The 24590-nt window shown below is 38.5% G+C and overlaps 1 protein-coding gene across 1 annotated transcript; it reads left to right on the forward strand.

Moving 5' to 3' along the window:
- Positions 1–7419: 7419 nt before the first annotated feature.
- edn3b (endothelin 3b) lies at positions 7420–12534 on the forward strand. The gene is made up of 4 exons (XM_068598468.1): positions 7420–7489; positions 7602–7818; positions 11746–11904; positions 12480–12534. The coding sequence occupies exons 1-4, from the start codon at positions 7420–7422 to the stop codon at positions 12532–12534; spliced, it is 501 nt and encodes a 166-aa protein (XP_068454569.1).
- Positions 12535–24590: the final 12056 nt, after the last annotated feature.

Below are 24590 nucleotides of genomic sequence, written 5' to 3' on the forward strand. Positions count from 1 at the left end.
TCATCGTAGTGTTTGACAACTGATACTATGGAAACACGTCGTACCACACGACAACGGGGATGTCCTGTTGCGCTTTCCGTAGATTGGTTGATTTTTTTTGTCAATTCTGTCCCTTGAAACTTTACAGCCATTTAACCCCATTGAACATGAGACACGTTGTCGGGTTATTTGTAATATTCACTGTATTATTATTCATCTGTGTTATACAAAAGAAAGAAAAACACACATTTCAAGAGCAGATGTTTGTTGTGAGGTGCCTATTTTATTGTCAATTTCTCAATTGCTTCTTGTTAGTATGATTTATAAATGATATTTTCATTTTACGCACAAGTTTACCAATACAAATTGTTTCATCGCTCAACCCAAAGAATAACACTCTAATCACGTTGGTCACTTTAATCACCTCAACTCTGTATATATAATATTGCTATGGATTCTTTACTGTTTTTATATGTTTATTTATGTGTCTCTTGTGTGCACTTCACCCGTCTGCTGCTGTAATCCAGCAATTCAATTTTCCCATGCGGGACTAATAAAGGTATATCCTATTGTATCTTATCTTAACCCCACTCTAAAAACACCACTTAGCGGCGCCAAAACCCCATCTTACTGAGAGCCTCGGTCAGTACAATAGGAGTTTAATTATTTCCTATTAAAATTTTGTTTACTTTACTTTCTTTCAAAAGATAATCTGTGTTTAAGCAAAGCAACTAACACATCTGCATATTATTTGTTTTGGTTATGTATGTGAATGGATTACAAAATAGAGTATAGGTCAAAATTAGCCAAACTTGTTTTAAAATTGCAAATGCAGAGATAGTTAATTACTAACTCCCTCCATCCAGCCAAAATTATTCAACAACAAATCTACACAAATAGTAACATTGTTTAGAATTTGTCCGTTAAACTATTTTTTATTTTTTATTTGATAAAATACATGAATACGAAGAGAGAACAACAACATGTATAGATTCATGTTGCTAATATTGAAAGATTGATGATTTAAGATAACAAAACATGGCTGAAGGGCAAATGGCCTGTCACTGCATGCAGGAATTTATAAGGAGGATTATGAAAGAAAACAGTCTTTAGTTGAAGACCTTTGACCTTTGACCTCTAAAGGTTAAGAATGACCCTCGCTTATCATCTATTGGTTGATGGGATGCATCTCATTTGTTTATGTTTCCTGTTTTTTTCTCTCCATGCATTATACTTTACACGAACAAATTGGCTTAAACATGACTCATGGATCCTTTTGTTATTGTTTATGGGATAAAGTCAAAGAGGGTTGGATACAGGGTAAGGGATTCTTTCTTTTTTTCCGATCATAAAGCATAACAGCTGAATATATCGCCGATTCATAAAAACATTTACACTTATTGCTTTTGATGCCTTGATGTCCATTCTGTAAAATAATATTATCCCTAAGTGAGATTCCAGTGCACTGCGAAATAAATGAGAAGATTACTGTTTTATATCCTGTTGCTGTGGCGTTTGTTTTTTTTCTCAGCCATCCATCGCTAATCAAATGATCGACTGTGGAAGGAAAATGTTTGTCTTAAAATGTATCAACATATAGTTATACTCAAAATCTTATATGGGGTTTACTGTTGTTGTCTGTTTTTCAAATCACCAATGAAAAATGTGCCCTTTTGATAGCCTTAACCATTTCACCTTAAAGCCCGGGCAAAGAAAAGTTCACTCTTAATTGTGCGTGTAGGAAACAGAATATTCCAGCCAGCTGGTAAAAGAAAGGGAGCTGTCAAAGAACAATTAGTAGAACGTCCACTCATGACAGATATAGATGTATGGCAACCAAGGGATCGGTTAGGAACATTAGCATGGATATTTAGAGGTCTAGCAGCAGAGAGACAGGAACCTGGGCGTCTTCAGGGACAGATACGTTACTGGACCTGTGACAGAGTGAGCGTAGAAAGTGACATACATTACTGTGAAGTTAGTTGGAGCTTCTCAGTTTGCTTGTACTCTGTGTAATGCTAATGAAAGCCAGTAAGCATAATATATGGCTGGAAGAACAGATTTTGTTTTACTGGTGCTGTCATATGTAGGAATTATATTAATATTTCGAATGATGGAAAAGATTTTTTTTTTTTAAACACAATAAAAGTGAAGTGCTATAATTCTAATAAGTGCTAATAGTGCTAATATAATTAATTCCCAGCATACAGCTGTATTTAAGATGACCCCAGTTTCTTTCAAACTGCAACAACATCATCTGCTTGGGCCACGTCGAAGCTGCGTAGACGCGTATCTTCCAGCGGGCAGCGCGTCAGACGAGGAGAAGGGTCCGTGTACGTTTGAAATTTCCATAGTTTGGCTGCAAAAACGCGTGAGTCATAGTTGCGTCAGCCAATCAGCGTTGAGATGGTCCGCTCGTCACCGCCGTCCTGCCGGTGCTGAATCAAACTGCTGCCGGTCACCCGGAAGGAGCGCTGATAGCGGCTTCATTCAGGCGCTGTTGTGGGACTACGGATGCTATGGATGTTTTTTTGACTTCCACAACAAGTATAAAGCAGATCTCGTGGTTATTTAATCTATAGTCTATCACAGAAACGATCGCTCTTTTCAAAGAGAAAAGCGGCGGAGATAAGCCACGCCCCCTTTGTGGCGCCGCGATTAGTCTTGCTGCTTTTGGTGTGAACGCACTATTTCTCGACGCGCGTCGAAAAAAATCTCGACGCGCGTCGAGAATTTTTTTGACGTGTTCGGTGTGAACGCACCATAGTCTCTGAAAAAGTTTCAATACATATTTCCATCTCCTCCAGATCAGTTATATGCGTCATATGTGTTGATGGCTGGTTGGAATAAACAATAATGTGATTGTTCTAATCAATCAAAAATATCAACTGTTCAAAGTCTGTCTGAGAATCTGAACCTAAAGTTTGAATTTCTCAGCTGCTCACAGTTAGTTTCAGATATTTTTTTAATTGTCCAGAAAAAATCAGTTAAACCATAGATGACGATCAGGGATCAACCTCTCAACAAGCATTTATGTTGAGGCAGATTTGCTACATGTCTGTGCAATGGAGGTTTGGTTTGGCAGTCATCAGTTCAGATAACTTATATCAGTATAGCTGAACCTAACATGCTTATCATTTTTGGGTAACCACATGTACTCTTGACCTTTTGCAACATAAAAACACAATTCCATCTCCAGTATCTTGGAATGGAAATTGTTTTTTTTCAGGATCAATCCTTAGGTGTGTCTCTTTCAAACATGTAGCTTGTGTTTCATTATGGATTTAAATTAAATTGTCTAATTTATATTATCAGTTGAAGTGTGCCTTTATTTGAAAAGAGTTAGGGCCTCTTTGACGGGCAGAGTTTGAAAATGCTGACCTTTTGTGACTTTTGCATATATATTATTATCATAATGATAATGATAATAATAATAATAAGAATTATTATTATTATTATTATTAATAATATAATCATCATCATTATCATCATCATTTCGATTTCCAGTGGGTGATAATCATCAGTTCTGAAAACCATTTGCTCCTCAATAGTGGCCACAAAACAAATAGTTGGTATCCAGGGACATCAGCTGTTTCTCGTAAGAAAGAGAGGCATCTTGCCAACTTTAGTGCTAGAATCCTAAGATGTTCTGTTTGGTGGAAAGTTCAGCTTGACCTTTTTTTTTTTTTTACCTGTGACTCTCCTGTTCCAGCCCTTCTCCATGTGCAGAGGACACACATCTGGTATGCTACAGATGCAGGTCAAGGACGCAAAGACAACTAAGGGTTAAGCTTTAACATGCGAAAGGGAAAAAAGGGGCAATAAGCAGCATACTTGAGGTCAAACCTATTGTTGTGACATGGAAAATTGTCTCTGACTAGCATGTATCATTGCTAAAATAATATCTGACCAATGCTGCTAGAGTGCAAATGCAATTGACAAACTTTTATGAAATGACTGCCCTTATGGTGAGCTTATTTAAGAGTCTGTGTGTAATGGTGTCCTCTCATTTATTACCATCTCCGATGAGATTCATCTCTCTGATACAGAGAGACAGAAATAAAGAGCAGCATGCCTTCGCTCTTAAAATCTGTAAAAAGGTGTCCATGTATCAGTGACTCTGTATCACAGTTGAATCCATTTCATTTTCTGTTTGATCTTCATACCTTCATCAGATGAATCGTTTTACATCCCAGATCCTCGTGTTCATTTCAACAGTATTATATATCTGCAGCCTCTGAGACGTTAATGCCACCTGCATATTGTTTTAAGCTCCACAGCACTCCATGGGGTAATGCTTTCTTCTAAAACATGAGGAAGCCAAGAAAAACAGGACACAGTGGCAGTTGGGATCTGTCTGAGATGTATTACATTCTTCCAAATATGCAAAGAATCCATTGTGATACGTTTCCTGCTGCCCTTTAATCAACAATATACAAGCAGATGCTGGCAGGCAGAAAGTAGACGTATATATATGTTGGCATATGATGTGAAAACATAAAGTCTTAAAAGGAGAGAAAAACAGAAGGAAAAACAAAACATAAAATAGTAGAATTATTAAAGCCATCTTGAAAATACCTAAATAAGTTTCCTGTTGGGAAAACTTGGTGGGTCCAGAATTGATTTCCGCAATGGCATTGCGGATGAACAAGAGGTAAACTATTTAAGTAGCTGAGAGTGTTGCATAATGCAATAAATAAAGTGACACACACAGCAAGTTCAGATTCATCAAACCAGAACCTTCACAGAAGTACCCCAGAATGATAACTTGAAAGTATGCATGCATGATTGATAAACCACACACAGTCAAATGTTTTATAATATAGTTCTGTTTCCACAACTCTGGTCAGGGGAAATAAAACAAAATGTGGTCTTCATTTATCTGGAATTCCCAGCGTGGGGAATGAGCCAGAGAATTGGGGTATGGCACAAAACCTTAGCCTAAGGGAATTTGGAAAGAACCAGAGGGCAATCATGAGTCAGACAGATTTAGGTTTAAGCCTTAGTAGCAAAGTACAAATCCAAGACATTTATACCCAGGGGGGGACCGGGTTAACAGTATGGGGGCTTTGGATCATCGTGTCATAGCATCTGATGCCCCAATAAAGGTGGACATATTTGTTTCATGTAAGTGCATTTGTAGAACACTAACGTCGGGTGATTTTTCACCCGACGTTAGTGTTCTATGTTTATGTGTCTGTGCATGTGTGAGTATGTAATATCAAGCTCAGCAGGAAAGACTTTATCTTTGAAATAGTAATATTTAGTTTATCTTTAGATTATTATTTCAACATGTCATGGAGTACAATTCCATGAGAGTTAAACCGGTTTTCTCTGTTATCCTTTGATCCAGTGGTTTATGACAGTCTGGTTTTTGACGGTAATGATCGCCTCAGGTGAAAGGAAAGGAAATCTGATTCAGAGAAAGTTTGTTTTCATAACAGCGATCTGAGACGCTATAGGTGCACCCTCATACTATCTGTTGGCGTTTTTCAGTTACTCATGCACACAATATCGCCTTCAAATTCCTCAAAGTTCCCAGTTTGCTTCCATGATCACTTCAACCAGTTAATGTATGTTACACATACAAGCCCATGCTCCACAGTGGTTTGATCATTAAAAAAAATAAAATTATGAACATTTCATCACTGCCCTCTCAGCTTTTTATTACACTGTAAATGCCCCATGTCAGTCACTGGCTGCTTGACATCTATGTCGCCTCGTCTTGTGATGCTCTCGGTGTACATCAATTGTTGCTAGTTTTAGTAGCTTTTTTACCGTCACTGTGGTCTTCAGTTAAAGAAACATGTCCAGTTTGATTTAACCCGGTCAACAACATTCCAGTGTTTGAACCTATAAAACATTTTTAGCTGTTTGGCTGCATGTTGAGGGTTCCCCTCCGTGTCAGATAGATGATATGCTTGGATTATAAGCTTCTACCCCAACCCCATACTTTATATTTAATGGAAAGTTCTTAAACGTATATTTGTCTTATTAGCCCATAATATTTAGTTTCAGAAGTCCGTCAATGCAACTTTGTATGCTTCTTTGGGTTCATGCTGATGTCATGAGGAAACCTCAGCATGCATCTTGGAGAGTGTTCTTACTGTGGGACAGGTGGTCCGGTTCTGCCGTCCAGTTTGTCGGCCCTCCACAGCAGCGGTTCTCAAATGGAGGTACGTGTACCCCTTTTTTAAGACAATATATATATAAAAAAACCTTCATTAATGATTTAATTGGCTTGTAATTAAAAGTGTTGAGAGTGATTTTGTGTGTGTACTGGACGCATCTCTGTTTTTACTTTGGTGGTTGTGTTTTAGAAAAGAACTATACAACAACCAAGAATGGAAATTCATCATCACAAAGATAACAGTTGGATTACTTTTAGGTGTTGATGATCACCTTCACTAGCTGTCAAAAAAATAAGTGGGCCATTTTACATATTAAGCATCAACATAAACTCAAGTGGCGAATAGTTCATCTCAGTGCACACACACACACACACACACACACACACACACACACACACACACACACACACACACACACACACACACACACACACACGCACACTCACTGCAGGGTTGCTTCATTTGGCAGAGTTGTTCTAACACAGTGGTTCTCAAACCTTTTCTGTCACACCCCACTTTGAAGAAAGAAAACAATTCGGGCTCCACCGCCCCAACAAAATTGTAACAAAATGGTCCAACTTTTTGTGACTCCGCCATCCATGCTTTTTCAAAGAATTGAATAAAGAAAATTGAAATCCCATTGAAGTAAACCAGATTGCTCCATCAGACAGAAACTAGTAACATGTGCAATCACTGTGTTAGAACAACGGCCGGTTTTGCACTGAACATATTTTCAAGATAATAATAATTACGTTCAACCTGTGCAAAACTAAAATAAGTGCAGATGTGTGAGCCATCACATTGTATTTGTATCAGTGGCTGCAGTGAGCTGGTTTCCTCTAAAATGAATGTAAAGTTATCATGTTCATGGGGAGAGTGTGCCCCACTACAGGGTCTCGCCCCACAGTTTGAGAACCACTGTTCAAACATTATGCAGGCGAGGGCGTGTACCCACGCTCCTCCTAAGCCTTTTACCTTTGATTTGGGCTTTAGACTGCGAAGTGACTTTGAGGAGCATCGTTGCTCTCTTTACTCCACAGATCGCCCTAACAACATTTTGTTTTGCTGTGTGACGTTTATTCCTCTTACACTTTAATGTGCGCGCTACAGGTGTGATTAGGACACGTCGCTATGCATGTAACAGGAACTGCGTCCAGCATCCTCTGATCCGTTGTTTGACATCTGGACCGTGAGGAATTAGCTGCACATGGACATCTCCACAGAAGTAAATGGATTTCTCCTCGGTGCTGGTGGGAGATTAATTTGACAAGAGCTCGTCGGGCTATGATTCATTTTGGGAATATCTGATATGACAAGGACACTATCCATCCTCAGGAGAACCATGCTTTTCAAAATGCTTGCTTTAATTCTCTTACAAGGTAGGTTTCGTTTCATGCTGGTAAGGTGCAACAACCTTTATTTCCCCAACGCTATTTCTTGATTTACTTTATACTTTATTAACTTCATTTCTAACGTGTTTCTTTCAACAAGGTGTTTTGACGTCCGACGCCTCGATGAAATCCGAGGTCAACCCCGCGAGTCTCCCAGACTCCAGCCCGGCGTTTGGCTCCGGGAGGTCCGCAGGTTTACAGCTGTCTGATGCAACGGAGGCAAAGTCCAGACAAAAGCGCTGTACCTGCTACTCTTACAAGGATAAAGAGTGCGTCTACTACTGCCACTTGGATATCATCTGGATCAACACTCCCGAGTAAGACATGCTTTATAGTATATATATATATATATATATTGAAATCCCACCTGGACTTGCTATTAGTATGCAAGTATAAGGGTGGAGGCTTCGTTTGAACACTGGACACTGTTGGGGTCCAGTGTTTAATTTTTTTTTGCATTCTGGTGAATCATTCTCTACCAATTTCTTGCTTTTTTGTATTCCGTGTTGGAAATGTATTTATCAACTGTTCAGATTTGTGTTCTGGAAAAGCACATATGGTAATGCTTCATTTTCATATTGAAACATAACATTTCAGAAACCATGTAATACAAATAATAGGTGATAATAAACTGGGGTAGTTTCATGGTGATATTTATTCGTTCCATTTAGGCGTCTTTCCTTAATGAGAATGAAGTAACAATATTTCAAAACAAAAGGTGCCGCCCTATAGTCTGCCTTATTCAGACCGCCTGACAGACACACATGTCCCTGTTCGGGACTCAGGTCTCTGGGTGAGACAAAGTTTTGATTAGCCGCTGTGTGCTTTGCTTCATTGGATGTGGAACACTGCTACTAATTGTAAATCATTTTTTCACTATTGTGTGGCTTATCGTCTACACAATTGTTTGAGAGAAACGGTCCTGAACAGAGCAAACGTGTCAATAAGCGTGGGGGACACCACACTGCTGTCCAAACTTTGTACCATTCAGAACAAATGGAGCACACTGATCAGCTCTCGCCTCCTCCATGTCTGGCAGTAAGTCTCTAGGAGGGCACATCTGAATATCTCTGACTTCACTTCAAATATCATTTTTACAAGTTTGCTTTAATATTGGTATTACAGTGTAGCTGCAGCCGTGAGTCTTTAGATGGTGCCTGATGGTGGATATGGACGACGTGTGCTGTTACTGCTCACTCCGAGCTGAAGACCTATATCAACAGCCTTGAAACAGTGTCACCCCTGTTGGCTGTGATCAGATTGGGATGACCTGGGATGGAAGGAGGAGAAGTGGCTCCACTTTGAGTGAAAAGTAGAAATCCTGGGGCTTGAACCGTGGGCCTCGGTGAAGATAGCAAGGCGTTTAATCACATACTTGTTTTAGATATATGTGATTCAGCTGTGTTCGCTTGCTACACATCTGGCGGAAAGATTATAGCAGCAGGGATCCCTTGTGAATTCTTTTACTTTACTTTCGAACAGTCACAAGCTTTTTGAACATGATAATCTCTCCCAAACCATAATCGCTCTCACCTTGTATGGTGGAATAGTAAACTTAAAAAACATAAATGAAAAAAGAAAGACACCTCAGCATGTTTTAAATTATGTTCCAAAACTGTAGAATTCCCTTCACAAGGCTATAAAAAAAGTGCAAGCTCTGTGAAGAATTTACCCAACAATTGAAAATGTCAACCATGAGCTGATAACTGTCACACTATTTTTTTTTGTGTTCATATGCATTCCTTTGTTTTATTAGGTAATATTGGCATTTGAATATTTGCGTTTTAATAGAACAGTGTGTAACATATAGGGGGATTTATTTGCAGAAATTTTGTTTCTTGTTTTTTTTTTGTTATCAATAGTGTATAAATGACTTAAAAACTAAGAATTCTAGCATTTTCCTTAGTTTTGGAAAAGCCATTAATATCTACAGGGACCGGCTCCCGGTAAGGATAAGGATGGGTACCGAAACTCAGAACTTAATGAGCCCTGGTGCTAAATTATTAAAGACCAAACCATTGATTAGCTTCAACGAAACAGGTGCTTTTCATCAGTTTCTGCGTAATTTACTTTCACAATGTAACATGCATCTCGTCTGCTCTCTCTCTCTGTTGGGGCTGAGCTTCTCCCAACACACACACACACACACACACACACACACACACACACACACACACACACACACACACACACACACACACACATACAGAGAGACACACTACAAAGTCTGCAAGCATGGAGGTGTCGGGCAAACACTAAAGTGAAGGTGAAGTCTAGCTCACTAGAGTTGACGACAACTACCTTAATGACTTAAAGTGCAATTCATTTGCGAGTAAAACGCCACCGCTGCTATATTTACACAAGCACAGCATGCTAGATTGACATATAGCTTATTTTCCCAAACAAGCTAAAAACAAAAGCTTTTTGTCTGTAATCTAACTTTGTAGCTTATTTATTCTCGTGCACTTCTCTGCTGGCTGAGACAATGCACCCCCTCTCTCTGTGAGCGGGACCTGCAGACAGTGAGTGATTTACATCAGAGGGAGGAGGACAGAGGACAGGAGGAATGACTGATGCCTATGTTTTTCGTTCTTTATCAACTTCACTCAGGAATGTTATTTCTCTTATTGACATTTATGATTTATCTTATTAATTACTGTATTGTGAACATAACTGTTGCTGCCCTTAAAACAATATAATGTTATGCTTAAAGTATTAATAACATATACTTCTGTTCTAAGATGATTTGCATTGAAAATTGTTTGAAATTATATAATATAATGCTATGCTTTATATGTTATATGATGTAAAAAGCAACTGTTTAGTCATAGAAAGGACTGCGTATAAATAAGAGAAGATCCTATTATTATTAAAATCCTGAAAATAACTATCCCAAAATCTGAAGGCCACTGTATCTTGGTGAGTGGAGTAGTTAGTTTAATTTGCAACCTCACCACTAGATGCCACTAAATCTGTCCCCCACCATGTGATGTAATGAGAAACCATGAACATATTATATTATTATGTTTCACAAATGTGGCCTAGCACAACACAGATTATTAGTAAAACTTTAAAATGTAATTTTCCACGCATTTTTGTTTTAAGGAATTTGTTTTGCTACCTCCTAACCGCATATTACAATCCTTGGCAAGGCACTAAGAAAGCATTCTTGCATCCTCTTTCTTCTTGTGCCACAGCCGCTGCTGCCAGCACACTTCACTGCTATGCAAGTTTGGACAAATTGACATAGTTTAAAAACTGACGATAGGTGTGTTTTCCAATATGTCTACTTAGCAGATACACTTATAAAAATGACTCAGCTTTAATAATGAATCATCCCAAAAGTTCCAGCGGATCAACTCAATATTGGCTCACAAGACTGTGGTTTAACTTCCCAGTGTCAGTGTGCACATATCCTGTCTGACTCTCTCTTCTCTTGTGACCTGAACTCTACACTACAACGAAAATAAAAGTGTTTTCTCTCAATTTGCCACTTTGGCAGATACCAGCTCGGGCAGCAGGCAGTCTGATAAAATCTGGCATCAATGGGGAAAAGCAGTTCATTTCAAATGTGTCTTGAAAACATACTTAATGGATTAGGGACAGACCTTTCTCATGTCTGCACAGATGTAACAGACTCTCCATCCTCTTTGCCCCTTTGTATTTGTTTGTTCACAAAATCCATTACAAAAAACAGTTGAGTAGGCATGAAATAGATCAAGATAATGAAACACTTAACAGCATTAACAGCATACACAGTAATGGTAATTACTTACCATCGTAGTTTTTATTTGATACATAGAAGTTCTATTCACTTAAATTATCACTGAACTAAAAAAAAAGTTCACTGGCAAAAAGTTTCAAGAATAAATGAATGCAAAGTGCAAGATGTTCAGTGAAATATCTTCTGCTAATGTTATTTGAAAAGAGATTGAGAAGCATGTAAGCATATCTTCTGCTAATGTTATAAAAAACAGAGCTTGAGAAGGTTGTATCATGTGCATGTTTTTTAATGAAACCAAAACTGCCATAAAACAATCTATTCAGATCTCGCTCTCAATAGTGTGAAGGCCTCAATATGACTGCTGGCTTGAGGGCAACTAGAAGATATGTTAACATTTGGGTACTCTCCAAAACCAACAGTATTTAATATTGGTTGTTTTTCTTTGTCCCCAAGAATGTGATTTATCTCACATTTTACTTTCACTTAAAAAAAACGTTTTCTCTCTGTTCTCCCTTGTCAGACGCACGGTGCCTTATGGAATGTCAAGCTACAGAGGAAGTCAGCGGATCAAACGTGCTGTCAGCGCACAAGCAACGGACCGTGAAGAGGCAAAGACTCAGCGCTGCATCTGTGCTGTGATTGATGCCGACCCTGAATGCCATAACTTTTGCCTGCTGAGGTCAGTCTGATTATATATGTGAAAATATCACATTTATTGGATTCTTCTAAGTCTCAATATTTTCAGTAGATCATCACATCATGCATTACATTGCATTTGATTTAGCTGACACTTTTATCCATAGCACATTTAACCACAAGTACAAACTCAGAACAACAAAATCAAGAAAATACCTTTTCTTCACGTAAGCATGACTACAAAGTGCTATAAGTACCAATTGAAGTGCTATTGAAGTGCTACTTTATTCAAGCTATAGTCGGAAAAATGTGTTTTTAGTTTGCGGCCGAAGATGTAGAGACTTTCTGCTGTCCTGATGTCAATGGTGACTGTGAGTACTAAGAAAAGCACTATATAAATTAAATGCATTACTATTATTAATGGGGGAGCTCATTCCACCATTGCCAGGACAGCATTCTGTTGTGACTTTGTTGAGTGTTTAGCTCGCAGCGACAGAGCTAGCTACGCTAATTATTTGGAAAATAAAATGAATGAACCCGGATAAAAAAAAAGAGTCTGCACAGAATAAGCCATTTATTAGGATGGTACAGATTTAATGTGAAATATTCTCTCTAAAGTCCCCTGCAGACACTGCCAATCAGGAGTCTGCACAGTGTCGCTGGTCCTGGATGACAGTTTGATACCTCTCCATCTCTTCTGCTCTGGAAATGGACCCTTCCCTCCTCTTCACCCTCTTCCCTCTCCAATTGCAACTCTTGCCGCCACATGTATACATTCATGGAAAACACTTTGGAGTTTAAACACTGTAGACATTCCTCTGCATCACAACTCTCGGAGCAAGTTTCATCTGGCTGTGTGGTTTCAAGCACTCCTCAGCAAATGCGATACAGATCCCTGGAGGCTACCCCCCTTTTTTTCCTCTCCTCAGAGCAGCAAGAGGATTATTTTCATGCTGAAATAATAGCCAATGACTTTTCTTCTGACAAACTTGATCAGACAAATCCTGTGTATTCACACCTGGTAGTGTTGAGGACGACGCTTCTTGTCAGCTTGTATCAATCTATAAGGGACAACGAAGACATTTCTATGACAATGTCGGAAAACGAAAGGTGCCACAAGGAGACATGTAAAGCAGGAGCAAGGAATGATATTGCGATATCTCGCCATATATCGAACATATGAACAGGAGAAAGCTTTTGGCTACTTGTGCTGTGGGGCATGTTATTGAGCTTTGATTCATGAGACTACTTACAGTCTGGAAAGCATTCACACCCTGACAGATGGCATATTTTCCCTTAACACTCTTTCAGCAATGATATATACTGTCTGCTCTTTACAAGTAAACTATAAGTCATACTGTATTTTTTTTTTTTTTTTTACCTCACCACCACTGGTACTCTGTATCACAGCTTTAGCTGGAGTAAACTTTATAATGAGCCATCCATTGTTGTTTCTTGTCCAATGTAGTCCAACAACTTCCATGTTCTCATGACAATACATGTATACATCATATCCTTGAAAGACGCTGCATGGAGCTGTGGGTTACTCATATGCTAAACTTACTTATAGGCCAACATATCCATTGAAAAGACCAAAAGCAGCGATGAATTGTTTGTATTAGCAAGTATTGCCTGTGCAGTCAGGTGTTGTATATCTGATTCTGCTGTGCCAAACCCTAAAAGATTGTGTTTAAAAAATGTAGTTATAATCAAGAAAATATACTTAAAGTATTAAACGTAAAAGTACTCAATGCAGAATGTCTCAGTGTCTGAATTGTTATATAATATATAATTTGATTGTATTACTCATGCATTTATGTAAAAGTCTATATTTTGTGTTGTAGTTGGTTGAGGTTGAATTATAATTTTAAACAATTTCTTTGACTGCAATTAACTTTTTTTTTTATTATGGACTTATCTGCTGATAATATTTTTTATCAATCGATTAATTGTTTTAAATGTTCTTATGTATACTGTTGGGTGGTTTAATTTATAACAAAACATATTTTTCTTTATTTTGTATGCAAAATGGGGGTTATGATCATATATGATACTAATGTTGAATTAAATATAATCTTTCAGCTACAAAATATGTAAGGCCAAAAAACACATTACTGAAAAAATGTCTTCATTAATAGCAATAAATAAACCAACAATAACTGCAATTTCTATAGATGGTACTTTGCAGCCTCAGCATACAACTGATCATCAATTATCAACATTCAATCACCTCCCTTTGTCGCTGTGGGTGCACGAGAATTAACCAGAATGTTCATGTCTAAAGCATAACCAGCACTTTCTTAATCAAGTTCTGTAGTCACATTAGTTATTATTGGCAAACAAAAAAGAAGTCCACACACATCTCACTGATGGTGCAATTTCCTCTGTGTACACATACGTTAGTGCTTGAAGATCCACCATGGACATCATGTTGGCCAGAACCTGTTAGTGATGCAGCATTGTGGGTGTGTTGACCGTGTTTAATCATTGATTTGAATTAAGGTACATGCAACTATACCAAGGTTCAGTAATATTATTGCTAACTCTACAGCATGAGAATGTGATATATAACCTTGTTGCATTGTTATTGCACATAAACTACTTTGTCTCCCCATCTGTTGATTTAAAAACCTTCTTTTGTTTCATTCTCACACAGCTTATCATGATGACCTCAAGTGGTTTTCATGTTTACCAGTTGGTTACCAGTGTTGTTTCACCTTGTGAGTGTGTGTGTGTGTGTTAGACGCGTGTGCTTATATTGTGTTTTGTCACCATGATAGCTTTGCAACCATGCAAGATGCAATCCCAACTCTTCAGGTGTGTAGTTGAGGTCAAAAGAAGGTTGAGGGAGAAGATGGGCACGGTCCACTTTACACCTTTGGCCCGATTTGGCATCTCGAAAAGTTAAAGTTGTGTAGTTGACATCCAAATGAAGGTTAGGTTTAGCTTTTCTAAAATATAAAACTAAATGTTTGCTGGGGATTTACATGCTTATTAGAAATGCACGGCCTGGATCTGGGTGTGATTTAGGGAGGATGAATTGAGAGGGACTCAGTATCTGTTTTGGCGCTCATATCAAAGATATCTCTGACATTTTAAAAAAAAAGTGTTGATTGTGAAAAGCAAGAAGCGGCCTCCGAGACTGAAAAAAGAGCCAAACAATGAAAAAGCATTAGAAGTATGTGTGTCAACAAAGCATAAAAAAACAGGAAAAACAGGAGTCAAATGCACATCCCAAAAGGCAAGATAAGGTGTTGGTAAAATGTGTTTACATCATCAGATCAGGTTCAGAAGGCAGTCAGAATCAAACAAATCAGCCAGGGATAAGTCTAAAACATGGGCGAGGAAAAACAGGCAGAGAAATTCAAAACCAGGTACATAAACACGAGGAAATGGCTAGACCGCTTGACACAGAGGACTAACACAAGGTTTAATACACCGGGTATGTGTGACTGAATGGACAAAGATAGATTCAATCAGGTTGAAAAACATACAAAGACAGGAAGTTAGGTTTTCTGAAACAAGAGGAGAGGTAACATCATGTTCTTGTTACGTGGAGAAAGAAAAAAAGTTAATAAGAAACTTTTGCTTTGTTTGCCCAAGACAATTCTAAAAATTATCTTGTTATTACTGATCATTTAACTTGATACAGTGGGATTTACAAAATAATTGTAATGCTAATGAACTTTTTGTCAATGTTCGCAGAGCTGCATTTCTGCCATACAAACACTCTTTCCCTCATAAGATAGAACGTGAGACCAACCGGACCCTTTGAGGCCCTAATACCACCTATCATCCAGGAATGTCACGCTGAGTCTGGCCTAAATAAGCTTACCCTGGAGCCTCAGCATGAACCTTCTGCAGTGGGCACCAATAATATTGCTCAGACAGGAAGCCCTCATTCCCACAGCTCACCCTGGGAAATATTTCAATATTTCCAATAGTTCAGGGCCCCTACCATGGCTTACAGTTTGTTGTTTGTATTCTGGTTCATTAAATGAGAAGGCAGGAAGAAAGTACACGTTGTGCCTTCTAGTGAACCTTGTTGGTTTCTGATAATTTAAAGACGACCCTTGCACGTAAGCATTTCCAGACACAATAACCTAATGTTTATATTTGGCATAATGTGTATTTTTCTTTTGAGCTGGTGTATAAACATGTGCATTTATCATCGTCCATTCTCTAGGTCTGGGCATTGTCTCATTGTGTCTTTAGGACGTAAAGATGCATTGAAGTATCTTATGTTTAAGGCAAACTCGAAAGTGATTTATGATCAACTAGACCACTGGATTGAATGATTAAAACATGTTTGAGTCATCCATTTTAAGATGTGTTTGAGTGATACCTTGTATTGTTTCACTCTTCAGCAAGGAGACTAATTGATTGACAATCTTTTTGTAAAAGTATTGGCAATCGCAATAGTAAACTACTTCAAGGTTGAGAGGCCTAATACATTGAACAAATTATAGATATATTTTTCAAATATCAAAAGGTTCTGGTGTGGGTACCCCTGGAGCTCCACAGATGACAAGTTCACTTAAGTTCACTGTGTGACTTAAACTAAACTTTTACTATTAAACATAAGCCATTACTTACACAGTCACACCTTTCATCCAATCAGGTAATTGTAATCTGATAGTCTCTAAACCTGTGGAAAAATTTGATAATTTAAGGACCCTTCGCTACGCACCAACCTTGAATGCGGTCTAGCCAATCACAGAGCAGCATCGAGCAGCTCTGACACCTATTCCGCTCTGCTTCTTACACTTACATTTAGACTTACATTTAGCAGAAATAAAAAAGGAAATGTATCATCCTATAGTAATTTTTGGAGTCTCATGGACCTTGCAGGTCATATTTGTGCATGACATTTTTATTTTTCCTGCTGTTGTGTGCTATACACTGACATCTGTGTTGTTAAAATGTTCTAAATAAAAATTATATTTTTATAGCATAAAACATCCCTCCTGCTGAAAGATTCAGTTCAAGATGGTTGATGTTAATTCAATTTAATGAAATATTTTGTAATTGTGGTTAATGTAATTTTAGAGCTTTTACAGCATCGACTTGTTTGTAATAACTCCTAATTTTTTTTATTTTTATTGCAGCATTTGAAGAACATTCCCCATCAACCCTCGGAGCTATTCTGAAGTCTGTAATGCAGGCTTGTTTTGAAGACTACACAACAGATGTTGTTTTCTCCTCCTGACTCTGGGTACTGCATCTACCTCAACTAATTTTCATCTCACCATGAAGGTTTGGGGCAGATTAAAGGCATGATTGAGGAAAGGTTATTGTTATTACCTCCGCCAGAAGAATCACGCTATCGCTCACGCAATCGCACAGTCACTCGCGTGCGTCTGTCCGTCTGTCCATCCACATGTGAGGGAGTGAGTGAGTGTGCACCTCTGCGTTGACCGTGGCTAATCTTGCATTCTGCTGCAGCACACTGCCTAGGCTGCACACAAAATGACCTCTCATGGTTGCTGAGCCTCACACTTTTTCAAAATACCCTTGATTGCCTGTTTTATTCTCCCATTAACTGCTTGCTGACTCCTCATTCACTACTCTTAACCGGCCCTTAACCTGTCGGGGCTGCAAGTGATAACACAGCTTAGTGCAGATGGAAGCGTATCTGTTGTGTGAGCTGTGCAAGTAAAAAAGACGCCGGAGACGCTTCGGTCTTGACAGGGCGTAAGACATTGTGTGTTGTATTTATTCAATCACAATGTGCAGCAGTCGTTGTTGTAGATCTGCTCTCTACTGAGTGCCCATTTCTAGTTGAAGGCCTGTAATTGGAAGTAAATTGACCACACACTGCATTTGCAATGTAGTATCTGTAGAACAGGGTACATGCTCAAGCACAAACCTTCTGGCTGCATTAAGGATGAGGTTTGTTTCAGAATATTTGAGATTGCTGGCCCAAGGCATGGAGCTGAAGGACACACCACAAAGGTAAATCATACAGTGCCAAGTCTTCCAAAACGTTTGAGTTGTGAAGCTGCTTACAATCTCACCTCCAGGAAAGACGTAACATGCAAACACTGGTTCATTCAGGTGTGGAATGTGAGGAGTGTTCATGTTTAAGTTGTTGTTCACACTCAGTGAACTCAAGCTTATTGTATCACTCATTTTCTTACCATGAACAATGGGATCCGACATGATTACACAATGTTTTGCAACAGTTTAAACCGCTTTGTCTACTTCGCGTGAAAGATTTATGTTTTGTTTCCTTACTGGTGGGGTTTGGTTAGGAGGGTGATGTCATATACTTCCAGGCATGACCACGATTTAGCTACATTTGAATATGAACATGATGACAGTGGAGGGTTGTTTCTGTCACTGTTATACAACACTGATCAAACCACATCCAATCAGCCATGACCGAGCAGATTAGCTGTGTTTAAACCATTGATATATGATATTAATGTTGAATGTCGGTTTCTATATATTAAGTTAATGGGGACAATATAATATGTGGTATGTGGAAGACTGGTAAAGTGGTGAATTTAACGTGACAGAAGTAGGAGCATTAACACAACTTAACGTGAAAACATATTTATTAGCTGCAGTAAATAGGTTTGTACTTGTATAAATAAGGCTGTTCTGAATGATGATTACATTCTTATTTATCTGAATAGGCTTGTCTGTCACAGCCTTTGTTGATGCCCACAGGGCATTGACAGGAGTATCAGTACATGTTGTAGCACCACACCTGCTGCAAGTACACATAATTATGTGTGAAGAATTTAATACCCGAGTTACTGATTTGTTGGCCTTCAAGATTGATTAATGTTTGCCTCTAAGAGCTCTACTTCTCCAGCACACGTCCTGTGCCGTCTGCCTAACACCTCCAGTACTGAAAACAAGTGTCTTTGGTTTCATTTTACTTTAGCACGACACTTCACAATCTTTGAAAAAAAGGCCAGATTCCAACAGCTCAGAAAATAGATAATCTTAAACACAAAAGCATGTATCACAGACAGGCAGATACGATCATCCAACTTTAGTGAGTTAGCTCTCTCTCTGAGGTCTAAGGTAATTTTCTTAATTTTATGTAATTTACCTTTTAAAGGCACTTGCATATGAAAACAATCTCAGCTCTTTGTATTATGACCATTGTCCTAAGGCACAGTGTAAAGAGATAATATGGCCCTAAAGCTGACAAATTGAAGCTTGACTTTTGTGAAATTCTTCAAATCTCTTGTGAAAACATCCTTTTTCTAATGTGGATGAACTGTTTTACTGCTTGAAATTGGTTAACCAAAGGTCTTGAGCAGTGGACTATATGAATAAAATAGTAGATAAATGTAAAAAAATATCAAAAACCAAATGTTGTATTATTGTTTTTTCAGTAGAAGTGTTGTCTGTCACTACTTAAAAGGAGTGAAGGACTGAGATAAAAATGGGACGAAGAAATTACTTCCTACAGATCAAGCTTAGGGTGTGTGAAAATAAAAAATGAACATTACAACAGTTTTTGTTTCAAATTAAATCATATATGTTTTCAGAACAAGAACAAAATATATATTAAAAACAAACTATTGACAACATTTACACAATGTATGTAACAAATGGACTGTGAGATGAGGCAAATAAATCCAATGAAGGACCATCATCTGTGTACACTGAGGATCATCAAACCGTGGGTCAGGCAGAATCAGAGACCCTGTTATTACCTGTGTCCAGGGTCAGATTAATGTGCCGCCTACTCAATATAATACAATATAACTATGGAATACAACAATATAATACAACAGGCAACTAAAGGAACGACATAAAGAAGGACAACACCACATGCGAAAGGGATTCTTGTGAATGGAGAGCAGACACAGTATATATATATATATATATATATATATATATATATATATATATATATATATATATATATATATATATATGTATATATAAATATATATACACATATATATCTTTTGCTTTTTCACTTTTTTTAATATCCACCCACTATTATCAGATTATTACAATATCAATTGCAATTATAAATGTATTGCATAGATATAATACAATGAGATAAAAACATACATACATTATTAATTCAAATTAAACAATTCCACATCAAATCAATAAGATTTTTGACTAGATTTCTGAATTGACACATAACACCAGTGTATTAAGCTTCAAAGTACACTGCAAATCATTTCAAATGGTGCATATCAAATCGAAAGCCAACCTTTCCTCGATCAGAGTTCATTGTAGGAACTATGTTCCAACTCCTCAGCCAATAGCTGATGTCAAAGGAATACAAGGACGATGAGTGCCATCGCCATGTCTCCAGTTATAAATCTCAGCTCTAAACAATCGACAGCATGATTGAGGCTTGAGAGTGGAAGTTGCTGCATGTTTTTAAATCATGATCTAAGACTAATTGAAAGATTGTCTCCACAATCTGTCTATCAATCAATCTCTATCTTTTTTTACTATGTTATCTTAATTGTTGAAGGATGACAAATGACATATATTTTGTTGCGTAATGGGGGAGCATATTACGCAATAGCAACCATAAAACAATATTTATTCATATTTAAATTGGCACATCCAACCAAGCTCTGGTTCCTACCCTAACAAAAGAGCCAAGTCTGTTGAGGATGAGTTAGACATCAGACTCAAGGTGAAGATAAATTATAGAGAAAGCCTGGACTTTCTGTCTTCTCTTCATACGGAAACTGCTGGTCCACAGTTCACAGTACCTGTTTAAAATGATCTTCTGTGCTGTTCTAACTTGAGTTACTGGAGTGATTCTCTCAATTCTGCTGACTCGTCCACTTTCTCCCTCCAGCGCCCCCAAAACTCATCTTCCATGAGCTGCTGACAATGGTAGGAGCAGTAACGGGCCTATAGTGCACGCTAGTTAATACTGATGACGCACACACACACACACACACACACACACACACACACACACACACACACACACACACACACACCACCAGTTACCATCAAACATTAACACCCTCCTGGCAGGTCTACCTGCTAATGCCATTAAACCTTTACAACTCACCCAGAATGCAGCAGCTCGACTGGGCTTTAACCTCCAGAAATTCACCCACAGTACTCCGCTCCTCCGCGCCCTTCAATGGTTACCGGTGGTCGCCCGCATCCACTTCAAAACATTGGTACTTGGGTATGGTGCTGCGAACAGGTCGGGTACATCCAGGACATGGTAAAACCGTACACCCCAGCCCGTTCACTCCGCTCGGCTTCTGCCAATCGACCTGTAGCTTCGTCACTGTGAACTAAACACTCAACAAAGTCACAACTGGTTGCTGTCCTGGCTCCTCAATGGTAGAATGAGCTTCCCATTGAGATCAGGACAGCAGAAAATCTCTACATCTTCTGTCGCAAACTAAAAACACATCTTTTTCGAGTACACCTTGAATAGGGAAGGTACCGTAGTAGCACTTTAGTAGCACTTAAAGAGCTCTTACTCTTAGATTGCTTCTGACTATTTTACACGCACACACAAAAGAAACAATTGGAGAGGTTTTCACATTTTTAAGAAATATACACGAAATGTCAACAGTTGTAATTTGATGTGAAATTTTACACAGAGTTTAGAGGCGGAAGATCCATGTCCCATCCAATAACATATTGGAGGACCCGCGCTCTCTAAGGGCCCAACCCTATCACATGGGCCCCGGGGCATATGCAATGTCTGTATTTATGCCTCTGGGTGACCCTCGAGATGCTAATATCCATCTTCTTCAATGCACACTGCAATCTTCATTTAAGCCTTCCAAGAGCACAGGCATGCACTCATAACTCAGCCTGTAATCTAAATGCTTTTGCTCTTTAGTAAGAAGTCAACTGTTAGGGTATCCCTTCATTAGCTAGCTTATGAGAGGGTTTGCAGGGTCTTCCAAGAGCATGATGGGCATTTGTAAAAGTACCATTTCTTGCAGGTTCAAAATTAAAAAAGCAAAAAACAGTCAGTCACTCTGTAGTTAATGCCGATACAAATGAAGCAGCAGGCCATCTGTGGAACATTACAAGGTAAGGCCTAACTGGTAAAAACAAATTGTCCCTCTTAGCTAGATCAAACAGTGTATATTTCCTTAGCATTGTGGACTCTACCTGTTGATGAAAAAGAAAAGCTTTGACAACTTTGATTCCATTAGGCAGGCAAACAAATACAAAACTATTTACAAAGTTTCAACAATGTCACCTCAAAAGATAAACATACTTTTGAATCAATCAAGTCTTGACCTGTGTGTGTGCGTGTGTGCGTGCGTGAGTGCGTGCGTGTGTGTGTGTGTGTGTGTGTGTGTTACTCAGCTTGTAAGAGGTTGAAAAGACTTCCTTGGCGACTTAAGTTTTCCTTGGTGTTATTTGAGAGGGCAGTATGAGGAGCCATCGATCCTCCCTCGCCTGCAATGAGAGCACATGAACTGGAATAGACAGGAAAAAAAGCTGTAGTCTAAATGATTAGCTTCGTGTGGCACATATCTTAAAATTTGGAAAATTGTTGTCTGTTGGATGAAACAAAGCATAAGACAGCATCAGGACACTAGAGGTGGGGAGACGGCAAATTTGAAAGGAGACGGCAGCAGGCTAATAGGCTAACAAGGAGGGCGTGACGCTGCCCTGATGACTGGGGTCCAGCTGTTAAACAGCTGATAGATCAATGACTCTTCTGATGGTGATCTCCGGTATAGATGTGTGCTGTAGGCAGGGGAGCAGTATGAGTGAGGGGGTTGTCTTCCTGACTGAACTTGCGCGAGAGCTTTATTAGTATAAAATCCTGTCTCCAGTTGCTCTTCCTGAGGAATCTTCCATTTTTCCTGTTTTTGGTGAGGGAGGTTTTTCTCATCTGAATTAGGGGGTCTGAGGACATCGGGTGTGATAAATTGCACAGACTGTAAAGCCCTTTGAGGAAAATTTGTCATTTGAGAAATTAAATAATTTAAAATAAAAAAGATATTATCTGAGCCCCTCTGACATGTGGAATTCACACTTCTTGGCTCCATTGGTCCTGGAAAAAAAACAAAAACACAATTCACATGACGCAAAAGTTTCCTCTACTTTTTAGAGAAGATGAGGATATTGTTGAGGAGGACAAACACACACAAGGACATTGTTAAGCAAAGCTTGTCAAAGATGTTTGAGTATAGTGAGACACAAACAGCCAAGAAGATTCACTTTTTCACTTTTTAATATCCAGCCACTAGCAATACAATAGCAATTGTAATAAAGTACAATAGGATAACTAATTACACACGATTAATAATGAAGTACTATTGCAAAACTCGTTCAAATTAAACAATTTCAGGTAAAATCAATAAGACTTTTGACTAAATTTCTGAAATGACAATTCATTTCAACGTCAGCCTTAGATAACAGTTATTTGTAGGAACTCCTCAGCCAACAGCTGATGACAAAGGGATACAAGGATGATGAGTGCCATCGCTATGTCTCCAGTTATCTCAGGGTTAAATAATAGACAGCATGATGGACGCTTGAGAGTGGAAGTTGCTGCATGTCAATGATCTAAGACTAATTGAAAGATTGCCTAGATCTATCTATCCATCCACTATCTATCTATCTATCTATCTATCTATCTATCTATCTATCTATCTATCTATCTATCTATCTATCTATCTATCTATCAAGCTAAGACATTTGATGATGTTTCAAATGTTCTCAATTTGGTCTCAAGGTCTTACGTCTTAATTGTTTTAACTGAAACATTTCGTTGGAGGCTATGTATTATTCTCCACGTGGCAACACATCAGCAGTGTCAAATGCAAACATAAATCATCTGTGGCAATGACATGACGTTACCCTTCGTCCCACTCGTATCCTTCACAAACAAATATTTCATCCTCGTGTCCGCCTGAAGGAAGTGCAACCAAACAGTGTGACAGTGTAAATAATGTATGCAGTAAAGCGATTCATGCATTGCTCTGTCTCAGTGTGCAGGAATACTGCATAAGTGATGAAATACAACATGATCCATATGTGATGGTAAAAGTGCTGTAACCATCTGCTGACCGCATCTAATGTGAGCGGGAAGCATGTGCAGGCTCTGGTACATTGGATACTAACCGCATGCCTGTGATGGTCTGACTGCCACCATGTGGAGAAATATCTTACTGGACGTGGCTTCTTATGTTAACAAGAATATGTACTATTTGAATCCTAATTTATTTGAATAAGGGTGTCTGGCTACATATATTCAGTTAATTCAATATTAACCTATCATTACAGGGACAGTAGTTTAAGTCATTTGGCTGCTCATTTTTTAATCCTGTGAGCAACTGAAGGAGACTCACTGGAGCATGACAGAAATGGATTTTCCTGTACGCATATTTGCATTTGAACAGAACACTTGTGCATGAAAGCCAAAGAGGGCGTTAAGCGCAGAACGATGAGTCAACAATGCAATACTTAACCTTCATCCAACATGCTGCTCATATGTATGACTGTTTTTTTTAGTTAATGCTGTGAGTTAAAGATACAAGCTTCTGAATGGCTTCTAGCTTTCCCGACACAATGACACGCAAGACATTTACAATTAAAAAAAATACTGATCCAAAATGACAGACAAAAGTAAATTCCTTTAACGTTATGTCTTTTGCTCAGTTATAATTAAATACACTTTCCATGAGTGTTCTGGCTACCTAAGAGCATTGAGTTGCAATTAATAATGACTAATGCACATGCAATTTGGACTTTTAGAAACTGACAGGTGCATAAATGGCATCCGAG

Source organism: Clinocottus analis, unplaced genomic scaffold, assembly GCF_023055335.1.
Source record: "Clinocottus analis isolate CAN_PGR_092001 unplaced genomic scaffold, fCliAna1.0.p SCAF_4, whole genome shotgun sequence".
Taxonomy (NCBI): Eukaryota; Metazoa; Chordata; class Actinopteri; order Perciformes; family Cottidae; genus Clinocottus; species Clinocottus analis.

Excerpts from the sequence above, each read along its gene's own strand:
- edn3b (XM_068598468.1), top strand. The coding sequence starts at position 7,420 with ATGACAAGGACACTATCCATCCTCAGGAGAACCATGCTTTTCAAAATG. Across the intron at positions 7,819-11,745 it reads ATCTGGATCAACACTCCCGA|ACGCACGGTGCCTTATGGAA; the intron begins GTAAGACATGCT and ends CTCCCTTGTCAG. Across the intron at positions 11,905-12,479 it reads CATAACTTTTGCCTGCTGAG|TCCCCTGCAGACACTGCCAA; the intron begins GTCAGTCTGATT and ends TTCTCTCTAAAG.